Here is a 20846-nt window from a genome sequence, read left to right as displayed (position 1 = left end):
GCGTGTGTCTGTGTGTGCGCGTGCGTGTCTGCGTGTGTCCTGTGTGTGTGCTTGCGTGTGAGTGTGTGTGTGTGCGTGTCTGTGTGTGTGTGAGTGTGTGTGTGAGTGTGTGTGTCTGTGTGTGTGTGAGTGTGAGTGTGAGTGTGAGTGTGAGTGTGAGTGTGAGTGTGTGTGTGTGACTGTGTGTGTGTGTGTGTGTGTGTGTGTGCTGTCGATCAAAGGAGGTTAATGTTTCCCTCCCAGTGACGTCACTGTTCCACGGTGGAACATGAACACGGTGACCGGATCGTTACTCGGTAGTGAATTAACCCGCCTGGCAGGAGTATGCTGAAGCTTCTCTCACACGGAGCGACGCGGGCGATATCAACACTGGTAAGACCGTCTCAACCCAAACCCAGGGTATCCGCGGTGTCTTGAAAAGTATTAACAGTTGATCAATACATTTTGGGAAAATCAAGACCCTTAATAATAAGTATTAAAAAGTCTTATCACGATTTTATGAGGTCTTGAATTTTGTAGGTATTTTTCTGAATTAGACTCTGTCCAAAGAGTTTGAGTCCTAAAAACTCTTAGTAAAAGTTCGTGAATTTATTCGTTTTATTAAAAAACAAAGATGAACCGGAAATGCTGTTGTATGATAGTGGTCTAGTAGTCTATTGCAAACTACAACTGTTAATTTAATTTAAAGGTGTCACAGATGTAAACGGTTACAGCTCCAAGTGGCGGTGAGGTCTGGAAAAATATTGACAAGGTCTTTAAAAAGTCTTAGAAAGGTATTGAAATTAACCTCAAGATTCCTGTATATACCCTGTAACCGACCCTACCGTAGTCAGAATGTCGTCCAGAACGGGACTTGAAGTCTTACCGGGTCTCCCGGGACTCACTCGGAACCAGTCGGGGGGTGTTTCCTCTGCTGCTGCAGAACCTTCAGAGAAACATCAACCGTCGAATAGTCGAACTTCAGATATAGTCCAGATAACAGATATGAAATACGAATGTATGAATAAGAACATATGTTGTGGCGGGGTGTGAGGGGTAAGGGGGATGGGTGGGGATATGTCTTGTTCTCTAGTTAACAGTTTACAGGGGTGGGGGGGGGTATAGAGAAGTATATAGTAACTATAGAAGTATATAGTAACAGTGAAGTATATAGTAACAGAGAAGTATATAGTAACAGAGAAGTATATAGTAACAGAGAAGTATATAGTAACAGAGAAGTATATAGTAACAGAGAAGTATATAGTAACAGTGAAGTATATAGTAACAGAGAAGTATATAGTAACAGAGAAGTATATAGTAACAGTGAAGTATATAGTAACAGAGAAGTATATAGTAACAGAGAAGTATATAGTAACTAGAGAAGTATATAGGGGTAGTGGTGGTCTAGTGGATAGTGAGTTGGACTTGTGATCGGAAGGTTGTGAGTTCAAATCCCGCCTGAAGCCACACCACTACTAGTGTGCCCTTGGGTAAGGCACTTAGCCCTCAGTTACTCCAGGGGGAATGTCCCTGTAATTCGTAATTGTAAGTCGCTTTGGATAAAAGCGTCTGCTAAATGGCAAAATTATTATAAAAATTATATAGTAACAGTGAAGTATATAGTAACTAGAGAAGTATATAGTAACAGTGAAGTATATAGTAACTAGAGAAGTATATAGTAACAGAGAAGTATATAGTAACTAGAGAAGTATATAGTAACAGTGAAGTATATAGTAACAGTGAAGTATATAGTAACTAAAGAAGTATATAGTAACTAAAGAAGTATATAGTAACAGTGAAGTATATAGTAACTAGAGAAGTATATAGTAACAGTGAAGTATATAGTAACAGTGAAGTATATAGTAACTAAAGAAGTATATAGTAACAGTGAAGTATATAGTAACAGAGAAGTATATAGTAACTAGAGAAGTATATAGTAACAGAGAAGTATATAGTAACAGAGAAGTATATAGTAACAGAGAAGTATATAGTAACAGTGAAGTATATAGTAACAGAGAAGTATATAGTAACAGTGAAGTATATAGTAACAGAGAAGTATATAGTAACAGAGAAGTATATAGTAACAGAGAAGTATATAGTAACTAGAGAAGTATATAGTAACAGAGAAGTATATAGTAACAGAGAAGTATATAGTAACAGAGAAGTATATAGTAACAGAGAAGTTTATAGTAACAGAGAAGTATATAGTAACAGAGAAGTATATAGTAACTAGAGAAGTATATAGTAACTAGAGAAGTATATAGTAACAGTGAAGTATATAGTAACAGAGAAGTATATAGTAACAGTGAAGTATATAGTAACAGAGAAGTATATAGTAACAGAGAAGTATATAGTAACAGAGAAGTATATAGTAACAGAGAAGTATATAGTAACAGTGAAGTATATAGTAACAGAGAAGTATATAGTAACAGTGAAGTATATAGGAACTAGAGAAGTATATAGTAACAGTGAAGTATATAGTAACAGAGAAGTATATAGTAACAGTGAAGTATATAGTAACAGTGAAGTATATAGTAACAGAGAAGTATATAGTAACAGTGAAGTATATAGTAACAGAGAAGTATATAGTAACAGTGAAGTATATAGTAACAGTGAAGTATATAGTAACTAGAGAAGTATATAGTAACAGTGAAGTATATAGTAACAGAGAAGTATATAGTAACAGTGAAGTATATAGTAACAGAGAAGTATATAGTAACAGAGAATTATATAGTAACAGAGAATTGTATAGTAACAGTGAAGTATATAGTAACAGAGAAGTATATAGTAACAGTGAAGTATATAGTAACAGAGAAGTATATAGTAACAGTGAAGTATATAGTAACAGAGAAGTATATAGTAACAGTGAAGTATATAGTAACAGAGAAGTATATAGTAACAGAGAAGTATATAGTAACAGAGAAGTATATAGTAACAGAGAATTATATAGTAACAGAGAATTGTATAGTAACATTGAAGTATATAGTAACAGAGAAGTATATAGTAACAGTGAAGTATATAGTAACAGAGAAGTATATAGTAACAGAGAAGTATATAGTAACAGAGAAGTATATAGTAACAGTGAAGTATATAGTAACAGAGAAGTATATAGTAACAGTGAAGTATATAGTAACAGAGAAGTATATAGTAACTAGAGAAGTATATAGTAACAGAGAAGTATATAGTAACAGAGAAGTATATAGTAACAGAGAAGTATATAGTAACAGTGAAGTATATAGTAACAGTGAAGTATATAGTAACAGAGAAGTATATAGTAACAGTGAAGTATATAGTAACAGAGAAGTATATAGTAACAGTGAAGTATATAGTAACAGAGAAGTATATAGTAACTAGAGAAGTATATAGTAACAGAGAAGTATATAGTAACAGTGAAGTATATAGTAACGGAGAAGTATATAGTAACAGTGAAGTATATAGTAACAGAGAAGTATATAGTAACTAGAGAAGTATATAGTAACAGTGAAGTATATAGTAACAGAGAAGTATATAGTAACAGTGAAGTATATAGTAACAGAGAAGTATATAGTAACAGAGAAGTATATAGTAACTAGAGAAGTATATAGTAACTAGAGAAGTATATAGTAACAGTGAAGTATATAGTAACAGTGAAGTATATAGTAACAGAGAAGTATATAGTAACAGTGAAGTATATAGTAACAGAGAAGTATATAGTAACAGTGAAGTATATAGTAACAGAGAAGTATATAGTAACTAGAGAAGTATATAGTAACAGAGAAGTATATAGTAACAGTGAATTATATAGTAACAGAGAAGTATATAGTAATAGAGAAGTATATAGTAACAGAGAAGTATATAGTAACAGAGAAGTATATAGTAACAGAGAAGTATATAGTAACTAGAGAAGTATATAGGGGTAGTGGTGGTCTAGTGGATAGTGAGTTGGACTTGTGATCGGAAGGTTGTGAGTTCAAATCACGCCTGAAGCCACACCACTACTAGTGTGCCCTTGGGTAAGGCACTTAGCCCTCAGTTACTCCAGGGGGAATGTCCCTGTAATTCGTAATTGTAAGTCGCTTTGGATAAAAGCGTCTGCTAAATGGCAAAATTATTATTAAAATTATATAGTAACAGTGAAGTATATAGTAACTAGAGAAGTATATAGTAACAGTGAAGTATATAGTAACTAGAGAAGTATATAGTAACAGAGAAGTATATAGTAACTAGAGAAGTATATAGTAACAGTGAAGTATATAGTAACAGTGAAGTATATAGTAACTAAAGAAGTATATAGTAACAGTGAAGTATATAGTAACAGAGAAGTATATAGTAACTAGAGAAGTATATAGTAACAGTGAAGTATATAGTAACAGTGAAGTATATAGTAACTAAAGAAGTATATAGTAACAGTGAAGTATATAGTAACAGAGAAGTATATAGTAACTAGAGAAGTATATAGTAACAGAGAAGTATATAGTAACAGAGAAGTATATAGTAACAGAGAAGTATATAGTAACAGTGAAGTATATAGTAACAGAGAAGTATATAGTAACAGTGAAGTATATAGTAACAGAGAAGTATATAGTAACTATAGAAGTACATAGTAACAGAGAAGTATATAGTAACAGAGAAGTATATAGTAACAGAGAAGTATATAGTAACAGTGAAGTATATAGTAACAGAGAAGTATATAGTAACAGTGAAGTATATAGTAACAGAGAAGTATATAGTAACAGTGAAGTATATAGTAACAGAGAAGTATATAGTAACTAGAGAAGTATATAGTAACAGAGAAGTATATAGTAACAGTGAATTATATAGTAACAGAGAAGTATATAGTAATAGAGAAGTATATAGTAACAGAGAAGTATATAGTAACAGAGAAGTATATAGTAACAGAGAAGTATATAGTAACAGTGAAGTATATAGTAACAGTGAAGTATATAGTAACAGTGAAGTATATAGTAACAGTGAAGTATATAGTAACAGAGAAGTATATAGTAACAGAGAAGTATATAGTAACAGTGAAGTATATAGTAACAGAGAAGTATATAGTAACAGAGAAGTATATAGTAACAGTGAAGTATATAGTAACAGTGAAGTATAGTAACAGTGAAGTATATAGTAACAGTGAAGTATATAGTAACAGTGAAGTATATAGTAACAGAGAAGTATATAGTAACAGTGAAGTATATAGTAACAGAGAAGTATATAGTAACAGTGAAGTATATAGTAACAGTGAAGTATATAGTAACTAGAGAAGTATATAGTAACAGAGAAGTATATAGTAACAGAGAAGTATATAGTAACAGTGAAGTATATAGTAACAGTGAAGTATATAGTAACAGAGAAGTATATAGTAACAGAGAAGTATATAGTAACAGAGAAGTATATAGTAACAGAGAAGTATATAGTAACAGAGACGTATATAGTAACAGTGAAGTATATAGTAACAGAGAAGTATATAGTAACAGAGAAGTATATAGTAACAGAGAAGTATATAGTAACAGTGAAGTATATAGTAACTAGAGAACTATGGGTTAGGGTTATCATGTAACTAGACATATTATGTTAATTAGTGTCTGAACCTGACAGTGGGGAGAAATCTAATGCTTAAGTTCTCCATTCTGTGTGTGTGTGTGTGTGTGTGTGTGTGTGTGTGTGTGTGTGTGTGTGTGTGTGCGTGTGTGTGTGTGTGTGTGTGGTTTGTGTGTGTGTGTGTGTGTGTGGTTTGTGTGTGTGTGGTATGTATGTGTGTGTGTGTGTGTGTGTGTGTCTGTGTGTGGTATGTGTGTGTGAACCTCTCAGCAGGCAATACAAGATACAACCATTAGTGTGCCAGAGGGCAGGTTGGCAGGTTGAGGGAGACCAGCTCTGCTGTCCATGCCATGTGCTCTGTTCCCTAACTGACTGTTTACTTAACCTAGGCAACCAGCTCTATCTCTCTCTGCGTGGTCATGTGACATACAGTAACCAATCAACATGCTACTGGTAACATAAGCAACAATCACAACAGGGAAAGTTATCCATGGTGAACTGTCTCACACTATAAACACTCAGGAGTCACAACTACCATGTTCAACCTGCGCAATGATAGTTCTGATATTCTTTCAAGTGTTTCTGCTAATCGGATGTTGTTTTATTTTAAAATGTGAACGCAAATAAAGATACTAAAATGTGTGTGTGTGTGTGTGTGTGTGTGTGTGTGTGTGTGTGTGTGTGTGTGTGTGTGGTCAGATGGAGAAGCCGTGTGTCCTGGCCGCAGCCCTGGGGGATTCTGGGGGAATCTACGCCCGCTTCGCCCCCCTGCTGGAGGAACACTTCACCCTGGTCGCCATGGAGACACTGACCCCGGCGCAGGCCGAGAGGGTGGGGGGATGTGTGTGTGTGTGTGTGTGTGTGTGTGTGTGTGCAGAGAGGGTGGGGGGGGCAGGGAAGGGCGGGGGGCAGGGAGGCCATCTTTGATCATGTGTCTTCTAGGACAAAGAAATTAGCGGGGGGGGGGTGTAGTGGGGGGGGGGGGGGGTAGCCTGCCCTCCCTTATTATTATTATTCAGCCTTTATTTAACCAGGCCGTTCCCATGGAGACACAGTGATCTCTGTTCCCATGGAGACACAGGCTCTATACAGGCTCTCTACAGGCTCTATACAGGCTCTATAACAGGTTCTATAACAGGTTCTATAACAGGTCTATGTGTGTGTGTGTGTGTGTGTGTGTGTGTGTGTGTGGACCCCAGGTGCAGGCGGTGCTGGTGTGGGGGGGGGCGGGGCCTGTGGTGGACCGCGCCCTGCTAGCCCGGCTGCCCCGCCTGCGGGTGGTGGTGAACGGGGGCGTGGGGGTGGACCACCTGGACCTGCCACTGCTGGGGGGGGCGGGGCTGCTGGTCTGCAACACGCCGGGCGTGGTCGACAACGCCACCGCTGATCTGGGCCTCGCCCTGCTGCTGGCCTCCGCACGACGCATAGTACCAGGTGTGTATGACCCCCTAACCTCCCTGTACCAGGTGTGTATGACCCCCCCTAACCTCCCTGTACCAGGTGTGTATGACCCCCCCTAACCTCCCTGTACCAGGTGTGTATGTCCCCCCCTAACCTCCCTGTACCAGGTGTGTATGTCCCCCCCTAACCTCCCTGTACCAGGTGTGTATGACCCCCCCTAACCTCCCTGTACCAGATGTGTATGACCCCCCCTAACCTCCCTGTACCAGGTGTGTATGACCCCCCCTAACCTCCCTGTACCAGGTGTGTATGACCCCCCCCTAACCTCCCTGTACCAGGTGTGTATGACCCCCCCCTAACCTCCCTGTACCAGGTGTGTATGACCCCCCCTAACCTCCCTGTACCAGGTGTGTATGACCAGGTGTGTGTGTGTGTGTGTGTGTGTGTTGCAGGGCACCAGTTCTCCCTGAGCCGTGAGACAGACGTCCTGCCAGAGAGCAGTCTGGGTACTGAGGTGAGCGGCGCGACGCTCGGCATTGTGGGAATGGGCCGGATCGGCTACAAGGTGGCACAGAGGGCCAAGGCCTTCAACATGCAGATCCTCTACCACAACAGGACCCGCAGGTGGCCCATCCTCAACCCCCCTCACCCCTCACCCACCCTCACCCCCCCTCACCCATCCTCACGCCCCCTCACCCCCCCTCATCCACCCTCACCCCCCCTCACCCATCCTCACGCCCCCTCACCCCTCACCCCCCCTCACCCCCCCTCACCCCTCACCCACCCTCACCCCTAATGAGCTGGCTGATTCTCAGCTGGTTAGTGATTGGTTGTTGTGGCCCCGCCCCCCAGGCCAGAGGAGGAGGAGCGGGCGGTCTGCGCCTCCTTCTGTCCCCAGCTGGAGGAGCTGCTGCAGCAGTCAGACTTCGTCATGCTGGTCGTCAACCTGTCGCCTCAAACTCACAAGCTGATTGGAGCAGAGCAGCTCGCCATGATGAAGCCTACCGCCACCCTCATCAACATCAGCAGAGGTGAGACAGACAGGCAGACAGACAGACAGGCAGACAGGCAGACAGGCAGGCAGACAGGCAGACAGACAGGCAGGCAGACAGACAGAGAGACAGGCAGACAGGCAGACAGACAGGCAGACAGGCAGACAGACAGGCAGACAGACAGACAGACAGGCAGACAGACAGGCAGGCAGACAGGCAGACAGACAGGCGGACAGACAGACAGGTATAACAGGTATAACAGGTAGACAGACAGACAGGTAGGTAGACAGACAGACAGACAGGTATAACAGACAGACAGACAGGCAGATAGACAGACAGGTATAACAGGTAGACAGACAGACAGGTGGACAGACAGACAGGTGTAACATGTATAATAGGTATAATAGACAGGCAGACAGACAGACAGACAGGTGTAACAGGCAGACAGACAGGTGTAACAGGCAGACAGACAGGTGTAACAGGTGTAGCTGTGTGTGTGTGCAGGCCAGGTGGTGGACCAGGAGGCGTTAGTTGAAGCTCTGCAGAGGAAGGTGATCAGCGCTGCTGCGCTCGACGTGACCTACCCTGAACCCCTCCCCAGGTAAGACCCCCCCTAACCCTGAACCCCTCCCCAGGTAAGACCCCCCCTAACCCTGAACCCCTCCCCAGGTAAGACCCCCCCTAACCCTGAACCCCTCCCCAGGTAAGACCCCCCCTAACCCTGAACCCCTCCCTAGGTAAGACCCCCCCTAACCCTGAACCCCTCCCCAGGTAAGACCCCCCCTAACCATGAACCCCTCCCTAGGTAAGACCCCCCCTAACCCTGAACCCCTCCCCAGGTAAGACCCCCCCTAACCCTGAACCCCTCCCCAGGTAAGACCCCCCCTAACCCTGAACCCCTCCCTAGGACAGACCCCCCCTAACCCTGAACCCCTCCCCAGGTAAGACCCCCCCTAACCCTGAACCCCTCCCCAGGTAAGACCCCCCCTAACCCTGAACCCCTCCCCAGGTAAGACCCCCCCTAACCCTGAACCCCTCCCCAGGTAAGACCCCCCCTAACCCCTCCAGACCCCCCCTGGCTGCCTGTTTACCTGTCTGACTGTCTGCCTGTGTCTGTCTGCCTCTCTGTCTCTCAGGGGCCACCCCCTGGCTGCCTGTTTTACCTGTCTGTCTGTCTGCCTGTTTACCTGTCTGTCTGTCTGTCTGCCTGTCTGTCTCTCAGGGGCCACCCCCTGGCTGCCTGTTTACCTGTCTGTCTGTCTGTCTCTCAGGGGCCACCCCCTGGCTGCCTGTTTACCTGTCTGCCTGTCTGTCTCTCAGGGACCACCCCCTGGCCGTCCTGCCCAACGTGGTGATCCTGCCTCACATGGGGACTCACACCCTGCAGACCACCCGGGCCATGGTGGAGAGGATGGTGCTGAACGCCCGCGCCGCGCTGGCCGGGGACACGCCCCCCGACCAGGTCAAGGGTTAGCCACGCCCCCTGACCAGGTCAAGGGTTAGCCACGCCCCCTGACCAGGTCAAGGATTAGCCACGCCCTTACACACTGCTTCCCCTGGAGACGAGGGTTAGGGTTAGGCTAGATAATGATGAAGATGATGATGATGATGATGATAATGATAATGATAATGATGATGATGAACTCACTACCTCCTCACATAACTCACTAAACTACTCAAGGAGCACCTAATGACCATGTGACTGGAACCAATTGTATTTTTCGTTTTTATTTTATTTGTATGTATAACAGTGTATGTATATGTCTAATATATAAATATAACCCTAACCATATATATATATATAGGGGTTAGGGTTATATATATTACAGATTACATATTAATACAATGATCCACCATTAACTTGATTTGAATTTCAAGTCTTGATTTCATCTTGATTGTAATGATGTTGATGGAGATGCATACCCTACTGAAACAACTATGGTAACTATGGTAACTATGGTAACTATCATTAACTAGAATATCTAAATGTTACTGTTGGAATTTTCATTGATGATTGATTAAAGAACATGTGAATATGAACTCTGTCCACATGTCTGTGCTTGTTTATACATGCTGCTGCTAGTTACATGCTGCTAGTTACATGCTGCTAGTTACATGCTGCTAGTTACATGCTGCTAGTTACATGCTGCTAGTTACATGCTGCTAGTTACATACTGCTGCTAGTTACATACTGCTGCTAGTTACATGCTGCTAGTTACATGCTGCTAGTTACATGCTGCTAGTTACATGCTGCTAGTTACATACTGCTAGTTACATACTGCTAGTTACATACTGCTAGTTACATGCTGCTAGTTACATACTGCTAGTTACATACTGCTAGTTACATACTGCTAGTTACATGCTGCTGGTTACATGCTGCTAGTTACATGCTGCTAGTTACATGCTGCTAGTTACATACTGCTAGTTACATACTGCTAGTTACATACTGCTAGTTACATACTGCTAGTTACATACTGCTAGTTACATGCTGCTAGTTACATACTGCTAGTTACATACTGCTAGTTACATACTGCTAGTTACATACTGCTAGTTACATACTGCTAGTTACATGCTGCTAGTTACATACTGCTAGTTACATACTGCTAGTTACATACTGCTGGTTACATGCTGCTGGTTACATGCTGCTAGTTACATGCTGCTAGTTACATACTGCTAGTTACATACTGCTAGTTACATACTGCTAGTTACATACTGCTAGTTACATACTGCTAGTTACATGCTGCTAGTTACATACTGCTAGTTACATACTGCTAGTTACATACTGCTAGTTACATGCTGCTAGTTACATACTGCTAGTTACATGCTGCTAGTTACATACTGCTAGTTACATACTGCTAGTTACATGCTGCTAGTTACATGCTGCTAGTTACATACTGCTAGTTACATGCTGCTGGTTACATACTGCTAGTTACATGCTGCTAGTTACATGCTGCTAGTTACATACTGCTAGTTACATGCTGCTGGTTACATACTGCTAGTTACATGCTGCTAGTTACATGCTGCTAGTTACATGCTGCTAGTTACATGTCTGTCTTCCTGTTTGTCTGTTTGTCTGCCTGTCTGTTTGTCTGCCTATCTGCCTGCCTTCCTGTCTGTCTGTCTGTCTATCTGTTTCTCTGCCTTTGTGTGTCTGCCTGTCTGTCTGTCTGTCTGTCTATCTGTCTACCTGCCTGCCTGCCTGCCTGTCTGTCTGTCTGTCTGCCTATCTGTCTGCCTGCCTGCCTGTCTGTCTGTCTGTCCATCCATCTGCATGTCTGTCTGTGTGTCTGTCTGCCTGTCTGTCTGTCTGTGTGTCTGTGTGTCTGTGTGTCTGTCTTGCCTGTCTGTCTGCCTGCCTGTCTGTCTGCATGACTGTCTGTGTGTCTGTCTGCCTGTCTGTCTGTCTGTCTGTGTGTCTGTCTGTCTGTGTGTCTTGCCTGTCTGTCTGTCTGTCTGCCTGCCAGCTGGACCACTTGCATCAACAGGTATGATGACGTCACACCGGCCACCCCACGAGGTCCCACGGCGAGGACTACCTACCCTCTTCTCTCATTGGACAGACTGGACCACGCAATATGCTAATAGATAAAACGTCACTTCCTCACTTCCTGTGCGCCATGTTTCCTGTGTGTAACAGGGGGAGGCTGCGGGACTAAACACCAGACATCTGCTGCGCGACACCAGGAAACCTTCGGTAAGCGGGAGGACGTCCCGGCGTGTCTCCGGTAGGGTTAGGGTTAGGGTTAGGGTTAGGGTTAGGGTTAGGGTTAGTTAGGGTTAGGGTTAGTTAGGGTTAGGGTTGGTTAGGGTTTAGGTGTGTTTGACGGTGTGTGTCTCGGTGTTAGCGGACCGTCAGGTCCCGAACGGCAGCTTTACTACATGCTACTGACCACGACACACGGCTGGTCCCCAACCCTAACGAACCCTGACTAACCCTGACTAACCCTGACTAGCCCTGACTAACCCTGACTAACCCTGACTAACCCTGACTAACCCTGACTAGCCCTGACTAACCCTGACTAGCCCTGACTAACCCTGACTAATCCTGACTAACCCTGACTAGCCCTGACTAACCCTGACTAGCCCTGACTAACCCTGACTAACCCTAACTAACCCTAACCCGCTGTAGCGATGCTGTTTCAGTCTGCCTGTCTGTCTGAGAGAAGCTGATGTTAGCATCAGTCACCCAGCTAGTCTGTACTAACTAACCCTAGTCTGTGCTGAACCCGCATGGGTTAGGGGTTCCTGCATATCTACCAGCTAACTAACACCTGCATATCTACCAGCTAACTAACACCTGCACATCTACCAGCTAACCAACACCCGCATATCTACCAGCTAACTAACACCCGCATATCTACCAGCTAACTAACACCTGCATATCTACCAGCTAACTAACACCTGCATATCTACCAGCTAACCAACACCTGCATATCTACCAGCTAACTAACACCTGCATATCTACCAGCTAACTAACACCTGCATATCTACCAGCTAACTAACACCTGCATATCTACCAGCTAACTAACACCTGCATATCTACCAGCTAACTAACACCTGCATATCTACCAGCTAACTAACACCTGCATATCTACCAGCTAACTAACACCTGCATATCTATAAAGCCTGGTACACATAAAGCCTGGTACACATAATGATTTTCTAAATCTTAACAGATGTTTTATCTGAGAGAGACCCCACACATGAAGATAAAAAAATCACAGATTGAACAGTTTTGATCGTATTGTGTGTGGTGTGTTCTGATATTCCCAACACAGCACACCACATACATAAAGATCTGTCCTCCGACAGTCTGGAGTCTCGTCCCCCAAGCCAGAAATCTGGCATGATCAGGGTAGTAGTACCCTGACTGACCTGTAGAGGCAGCGATGTGCCACAGGGCAAATAAAGTGCCGAAGAACGAAAAGAAGAAGACGTATCAGTCAGCTCGCTTCTTGATTGGCTACATTCCATTCCACGTCACAATCGGACTCGGTAGTTGTCAGTTTCGACCCACACACACGAGGACTTTATTTTTTTATTTTTATTTTATTTTTTTTCCAGATTTTATCCCTTTTTCATCCAATTTGGTAGCCAATTGAACCCAACCTAGCATCCAATTATCCCCTGCCTATTGCGAAGGATCCGCCGCACGACCCCGTGGCCGGCAGCCCCAGAGGAGATCGCCAGGCAGACTAGCTGACTGGCTCCTCGAGCCCAGCACCGTTATTCCGGCACCCCGGGGGCGCTGTTGCGCGACGGATCCTTGTCCGGAAATACTCCTATACCGCCCTCGGGAGCGGCCGCCCAATATGCCGCTCCCCGTGTGTGCCCCAGCCATATCCGGATCTGGCGAGCTGGGATTCGATCCCAGTCCCCGGTGGGCAGCTTGCACTAGTGGCCAGTGCTTAGACCGCTACACCACCGCGGGGCACTCACACGAGGACTTTTGATCGTAAATATTGAACATGTTTAATATTTACGATGATCTGCCCCGACCATTTTCAGAGCAGATTGTCGGGAGAAATGGACACGCCTCACACCACAGGATAATCTTGTAGGATAATCTTTAGAGCCATCCGATAATCGGGCGTTTGCTGTCTTTGGTCGGAAGGGGGGAAATCGGGCCAAAATCGGCCAGATAATCTTTATGTCTTTATGAAGATGTCCTGTTGTGACACGTCATGCTAATGCTCATGCTAACGCTAGGCTAGCTCCCCCCAGGTTGAATGTCCTGTTGTGAGACGTCATGCTAATGCTCATGCTAACGCTAGGCTAGCTCCCACCAGGTTGAATGTCCTGTTGTGAGACGTCATGCTAATGCTCATGCTAACGCTAGGTGAAGATGTTCCAGCTGCCGGTGGAGAAGCTGGAGCTGCTCAGACAGTCCAGGAAGCGGGTGAAGGCCATCCTGTGTGACATCGGCCTGGACAGCTGCAAACATCTGCTGGAGGTGATTCAACTGACGCTTACGTGACTTATGTGTTTATTAGAGGTGGGACGCGCTACATTTTAAAAATCGAATTAATTAGAGGCTTTGTAATTAATTAATTAATTGCATTTTAATCGCATATCAATATTTGACACGAGAAGCAACAGTTTTAAATTCTAATGGATTTGGTATACGAGTGAATCAATGAATAGACAGACATACGTTTAAAGCAGCAAAATCCTGTTTATTTTAGCTACACAGACCAACAGTTTAACATTGTCACAAGTGCCATCTAAAATGGTAAAAAAATAAATAAAGTGATTCAAAAAGTAAATTAATTAATTTAAATGAAGGCGTTAGTCCCAGCCCTAGTATTTATCTATCTATCTACAACTCAGCAGGTGGCCATGACTCCACCCCCTTTAACATGACGCAGGTTAACCCTAACGAGCCATGTGACTACCATTGACTAACTACCACTAGTCTAGACTAGTTATCTAACTACTACTAGTCTAGACTAGTTATCTAACTACCACTAGTCTAGACTAGTTATATAACTACTGAGGCATGTAACTATCATTAACTAGTCTACTGAGGCATGTAACTATCATTAACTAGTCTACTGAGGTATGTAACTATCATTAACTAGTCTACTGAGGTATGTAACTTTCATTAACTAGTCTACTGAGTACTGAGGTATGTAACTATCATTAACTATCATTAACTAGTCTACTGAGGTATGTAACTATCATTAACTAGTCTACTGAGGTATGTAACTATCATTAACTAGTCTACTGAGGTATGTAACTTTCATTAACTATCATTAACTAGTCTACTGAGGTATGTAACTATCATTAACTATCATTAACTAGTCTACTGAGGTATGTAACTTTCATTAACTATCATTAACTAGTCTACTGAGGTATGTAACTATCATTAACTATCATTAACTAGTCTACTGAGGTATGTAACTATCATTAACTAGTCTACTGAGGTATGTAACTATCATTAACTAGTCTACTGAGGTATGTAACTATCATTAACTAGTCTACTGAGGTATGTAACTATCATTAACTAGTCTACTGAGGTATGTAACTATCATTAACTAGTCTACTGAGGTATGTAACTATCATTAACTATCATTAACTAGTCTACTGAGGTATGTAACTATCATTAACTAGCCTGTAACTGTGGATCATGTAAACTCGACTAGCAGAAGGTAACCTCACTCTGGTGTGTTGGTTGTCAAGGTAACCTCACTCTGGTGTGTTGGTTGTCAAGGTAACCTCACTCTGGTGTGTTGGTTGTCAAGGTAACCTCACTCTGGTGTGTTGGTTGTCAGGAGCTGAAGTGTTTTGACGCCGGAGACGACACCTTTGAGAACACGGCGTGGTCCGATCTGACAGACTCCGCCTACGGCAAGAGGAGGAGGAAGGTACAGCCTCCGTTTCTACTCTGTCTCAGCCTCTGTCTCAGCCTCTGTTTCTACTCTGTCTCAGCCTCTGTTTCTTCTCTGTATCAGCCTCTGTTTCTACTCTGTCTCAGCCTCTGTTTCTACTCTGTATCAGCCTCTGTTTCTACTCTGTCTCAGCCTCTGTCTCAGTCTCTGTTTCTACTCTGTCTCAGCCTCTGTCTCAGTCTCTGTTTCTACTCTGTATCAGCCTCTGTTTCTACTCTGTCTCAGCCTCTGTTTCTACTCTGTATCAGCCTCTGTTTCTACTCTGTCTCAGCCTCTGTTTCTACTCTGTATCAGCCTCTGTTTCTACTCTGTCTCAGCCTCTGTTTCTACTCTGTCTCAGCCTCTGTTTCTACTCTGTCTCAGCCTCTGTTTCTACTCTGTCTCAGCCTCTGTTTCCACACTGCATGTCTGTAGATGAGTAAAAAGGGTTATAAACATTCAACCTGATATGGCACTGTATCTAATAATATATATCTAATATATCTAATAATATAGAACTGTATCTAATAATATATATCTAATATAATAATATATATCTAATATAATAATATATATAATAATATATATCTAATATAATAATATATATCTAATATAATAATATATATAATAATATATATATAATATAATAATATATATATAATATAATAATGTAAAACGTCTTACAGCTGTCGCTCTATAAAGCCTCAAGGCTTCTGTCCAGATTGGTTCTTTTTTATAGAACCCAAAGTGTTTCTGTCTCTCCTGTGTCCCTAACCCTTACCACCTGATTCTAACATAACCCAACCCTTACCGCCTGATTCTAACATAACCTAACCCTTACCGCCTGATTCTAACATAACCCAACCCTTACCGCCTGATTCTAACATAACCTAACCCTTACCGCCTGATTCTAATATAACCTAACCCTTACCGCCTGATTCTAACATAACCTAACCCTTACCGCCTGATTCTAACATAACCTAACCCTTACCGCCTGATTCTAACATAACCTAACCCTTACCACCTGATTCTAACATAACCTAACCCTTACCGCCTGATTATAACATAACCTAACCCTTACCGCCTGATTCTAACATAACCTAACCCTTACCGCCTGATTCTAACATAACCTAACCCTTACCGCCTGATTCTAACATAACCTAACCCTTACCGCCTGATTCTAACAACCTAACCCTTACCACCTGATTCTAACAACCTAACCCTTACCGCCTGATTTACAACCTAACCCTTACCGCCGGATTCTAACATAACCTAACCCTTTCCGCCTGATTCTAACATAACCTAATCCTTACCGCCTGATTCTAACATAACCTAACCCTTACCGCCTGATTCTAATACAACCTAACCCTTACAGCCTGATTCTAACATAACCTAACCCTTACCGCCTGATTCTAACATAACTGATGACAAATGACTGATGAGATCATCATTAATACTGCTGTCATTAATACGTTCATGTTAAGTTTAGTCTTGTTACTGACGCCCAGGTGTCCCCCTCTCCCCCCCTCTCTCCCCCTCTCCCCCTCCCCCACAGTGGTTGTACAGGCGGGAGGCTCTGTGCTGTGCCCTGTGCTGGTTCTCCACGCGGTCCTGGTATGCCTTCCGCAGCCACGTGCAGCGCTGCCACGACGAGGAGCTGGACCTCAGCAGCCTGGCCGCCTGCTCCTCCTGCGCCTTCGTCAGCCACCCTGACGTGACCCGGCAGCACAGCCGCATGTTCCACGCCCCTGCGCCCCCCCAGGCCGCCGCCGCGCGCTCCCTCTCCACCTCCCACGTCGGAGACAGGTACTCGTGTCGCGGCTGCGGTTTCCACGACTCCCTGATCTACGTGATGCGGAAGCACGTCCTGGTGGACCACTACGGCTCGCTGCTCAGCCGCTACTACGGCCACCGCACCCCGGCGGAGCTGCAGAGGGCCGCAGGGGGCGGGGCCAAGCTGGCCCAGTTCTTCTGCCGGTTGTGTCTCATGCCGGCCGAGACCTCGGAGCACCTGCTCTACCACATCCTGTCCTCGGACAAGCACAGCGAGTTGCACGGCCACCTGCGACCCTTTATCATGGTACACGACAACAACAACACTAACAAGGGCGTCAGGAACGGCGTCCAGCAGAGGCTGCCCAGCCTGGCGCCCCGCACCGTGCAGAGGGTGGTCTCCCTGCTCTCCAAGGCCAACGGACCCGCTAAAGCCGCCGCCTCCAGCGGCACCGTGCTGCTGGCTGCCCCCCCCAGCACCACGGCCGTGTTGTGCACCAGCGCCCCCGGGTCCAGGCAGCTGCTCCTCCGGCCCCCGGGGAAGGGCCTGGTCCTATCGGGCCTCCGGACCAGCCAGACCTCCGCCACGCTGCTGAAGGGAGGTCCGCTAGGCATGCTGCTGCCAGGCGTCTCCCAGAGCACCTCCAAGCCCCTCCCCATCACCATCCGGGTCCCCCAGCCGCCCCGCCAGGTGATGCTGCCCCCAGGGATGCAGGTGATCCAAGGCTCCGCCCCCCGCGGGGGTCCCCTCCCCTCCCAGTCGGTGCGTCTTGTTCCCACAGGTAACCAGGTCAACGGCATGCCCACCTACACCCTGGAGACAGTGACCATGGCAACCCTGCCTGGTGGTGCCGTGGCGACGGGACCCGTCCTGGTCACACAGAACATGCTGGCGAATCGGACGACCGCTCAGGCGGCCAATCAGATCCCCGGCTCCAGTCGGACACAGTCGGGTGCAGCAGCAGAGAAACCCCGGGCGCTGGCCGTCCAATCACAGGTCCTGAAGAAGATGGACAACAACCAGGTGAAGTGTCTGAGGTGCAAGATCTTGCTGACGGAGAAGGCCGTGTTCCAGCACCTCCTCCATGGCCTGCGCTGCCTCTTCTGCCCCCTGGTCTTTTACTCCATCAGGCAGGCCATGGAGCACACGGAGCGGGAGCACAGCCTGGCGGAGGGCCGGCACCGCGACTTCCTCAGACGGGAGTTCTCCCTCCAGACGGACGACCAGGGGGGGCTGCAGTTCCCGCCCCCCCACGACACGGCGGTCACCATGGTCACCGCGGTCCCCAGGGACCTGCTGGGCTGCCGCCGCCTCGACCTGCTGCTGGTCACGGGCGCCAAGGACCGCCTCTACCTGAGGATGTCGGAGGAGGGCGCGGAAGCCGCCCGCCCCAGCCCGGCCAGCGGCGGCTGTCCCTTCTGCCCCGCGACGCCCCGGAGCTCGGAGGAGTACGAGCTGCACCTGAAGAGCAAGCACCACGTGGTCCCCACCATCCACGCCATCCTGCGCTCACCGGCCTTCAAGTGTGTCTACTGCCTGGGCGTCTACGCCGACCGCTCCACCTGCAGGACCGTCTCCATCCACGTGCAGCGCTGCCGCTGCGCCCCCCGCGCCGCCAAGGAGGCTGAGAGACTCCTCAACCCCGACGGCCCCCCCGCTGGGGCCCCGGGTCAGGGGGGGCAGGGGCAGGGGGGGCAGGGCCAGGCCAGGGACGGGGCTGGTGCTGCCAGTGGGGGCGTGGGGACCACCACCACCCTGGGAAACAAACCCCCCAAGCCTGGCAGCAGCTCTGACCCGCCGGTCCCCCTGCTGCTGGACCCCACAGGACTGGAGATGAGGCCATTTGAGGAGCGGAAGCAGTTCCTGGGCCGGTACTTCCACCTGTGTCCGTACCTGTCCCGGGGGGAGGTGGAGGCGCTGGCGGCCCGGCTGTGGTTCCGCAGGACTGACGTGGCGTCGCTGTTCGCCTCCAAGCGCAGCGTGTGTCTGAGGGCCATCCAGCGCAGCCGGCCGAAGGTCCTGATGGGCTTCAACATGACGGAGCTCAGGAAGCTGCAGCACAGCCTCGACATCCCAGACGTCCAGCCTGGCAAGATGAACTCTGACTGACTGCTATCTCCTAGCCCCTATCTCCTAGCCCCTACCTCCTAGCCCCTATCTCCTAGCCCCTACCTCCTAGCCCCTGACTCCTACCCCCTACCTCCTAGCCCCTGACTCCTACCCCCTAGCCCCTGACTCCTAGCCCCTAACTCCTACCCCTTACCTCCTAGCCCCTAGCCCCTGACTATCTCCTTGCCTCCTCTAGATCTGATAAGGTAGCGTATTTGATCCTAAGATTAAAAGGAGAACCTTAAAGAGAGGCTAACCCTATGATAGCTACATAGCTAACCCTATGATAGCTACATAGCTAACCCTATGATAGCTACATAGCTAACCCTATGTTCTGGTTGGACAGGTTGGAACATGTTCTGGGAACTTGAAAGGAACCAAGGAGAGGAGAGAGGGTTCCCTATGAGGTCATTGGAAGAACTGTCAAACTTAGTTCATTAACACTTTAGTTTAACCAGTCTGACAGAAGTTACTGTATTATGAACTCATTTTTGTAAAATTGTAATGTGTGTTTGGTAGAATTTAAATGTGTAGATATATTTTATACGCTCTTGTCAATCTATCCTTCAACCTGTGACCCACAATATTTATTTGGAGCCTTGTGATTGGTGCATCTCTGGTCCAATCAGACATGCTGTAGTTAGTCATACATGACACATGGTGAAACACATGGTGCCTCAGTTCTTCCGTTCAAGTTATTTTCCAGTTGAGATGAGGTGATGAGATGATGAGATGATGAGATGAGGTTCCAAGATCTGCGTTTTGTATTACCTATAAAATCCCATATTTGTACAATGTTGGTTGCTTTCTTTATTGGTTCAGCAAAGTTCATTTTCAGGAGAGGTGATACATTATGCAGTATAGTTGAAGTATGTGCAGTATAGTTGAAGTATGAAGTATAGTTTAAAACAAGGTGTGTATTGTTGACATGTTCTCAACTTAACATTGATCAACTGCGATTCTGAATGTAAAATGTTTAGATTTGTACATTTCTATGAACATGACAACCATTGCATGTTATGGAGGTTCTTGGGTTTATAACCTATATGTGCATGTAAAGATCTACTGTATATGTGCATGTAAATGTTCACCTCCACCAACCCCACACCTTCACCAACCCCACACCTTCACCTTCACCAACCCCACACCTCCACCTCCACCAACCCACACCTTCACCTTCACCAACCCCACACCTTCACCAACCCCACACCTTCACCTCCACCAACCCCACACCTTCACCAACCCCACACCTTCACCTCCACCAACCCCACACCTTCACCTTCACCAACCCCACACCTTCACCTCCACCAACCCCACCGAGGTTCGAAAACTGACCCGTCGCATGGCTAATCCTGATAGATCTGGACTGGCTTTAAGGTTAGATAAGTCCTGATAGATCTGGACTGGCTTTAAGGTTAGATAAGTCCTGATAGATCTGGACTGGCTTTAAGGTTAGATAAGTCCTGATAGATCTGGACTGGCTTTAAGGTTAGATAAGTCCTGATAGATCTGGACTGGCTTTAAGGTTAGATAAGTCCTGATAGATCTGGACTGGCTTTAAGGTTAGATAAGTCCTGATAGATCTGGACTGGCTTTAAGGTTAGATACGTCCTGATAGATCTGGACTGGCTTTAAGGTTAGATAAGTCGAGGCTTCACAAGTGAGGGAATGGATGTGTACAAAGTGATTCTAGTTCTTTCACTA

At 45.9% G+C, this 20846-nt stretch overlaps 2 protein-coding genes across 4 annotated transcripts; both read left to right on the top strand.

Moving 5' to 3' along the window:
* The first annotated feature begins 251 nt into the window (after positions 1 to 251).
* On the top strand, positions 252 to 9923 carry LOC308167044 (glyoxylate/hydroxypyruvate reductase B). 2 transcript variants are annotated; one of them, XR_013937700.1, is made up of 8 exons: positions 252 to 372; positions 6196 to 6327; positions 6696 to 6930; positions 7350 to 7521; positions 7750 to 7928; positions 8394 to 8490; positions 9210 to 9645; positions 9695 to 9923. XR_013937700.1 is itself a non-coding variant. In XM_080541393.1 (7 exons), exons 1-7 carry the CDS (start codon positions 325 to 327, stop codon positions 9361 to 9363), a joined length of 1017 nt encoding a protein of 338 aa, XP_080397519.1. In that variant the 5' UTR covers positions 252 to 324; the 3' UTR covers positions 9364 to 9923. The 2 variants fall into 2 exon arrangements, 1 of the variants encoding a protein (XP_080397519.1); XM_080541393.1 differs by having other exon boundaries at positions 9210 to 9923.
* Positions 9924 to 11493: 1570 nt separating this feature from the next.
* Positions 11494 to 19324, top strand: adnp2a (ADNP homeobox 2a). 2 transcript variants are annotated; one of them, XM_080540175.1, is made up of 4 exons: positions 11494 to 11583; positions 13729 to 13842; positions 15164 to 15256; positions 16815 to 19324. In XM_080540175.1, the coding sequence occupies exons 2-4, from the start codon at positions 13735 to 13737 to the stop codon at positions 19140 to 19142; spliced, it is 2529 nt and encodes an 842-aa protein (XP_080396301.1). In that variant the 5' UTR covers positions 11494 to 11583; positions 13729 to 13734; the 3' UTR covers positions 19143 to 19324. The 2 variants fall into 2 exon arrangements, with proteins under 2 accessions (XP_080396301.1, XP_080396302.1); XM_080540176.1 differs by lacking the exon at positions 11494 to 11583 and having other exon boundaries at positions 13722 to 13842.
* Positions 19325 to 20846: the final 1522 nt, after the last annotated feature.

The sequence above is a fragment of the Nansenia antarctica genome, assembly GCF_963989245.1.
Source record: "Nansenia antarctica genome assembly, chromosome: 10".
Lineage (NCBI taxonomy): Eukaryota > Metazoa > Chordata > Actinopteri > Argentiniformes > Microstomatidae > Nansenia > Nansenia antarctica.
This window is presented reverse-complemented; position numbering and strand designations above follow the sequence as displayed.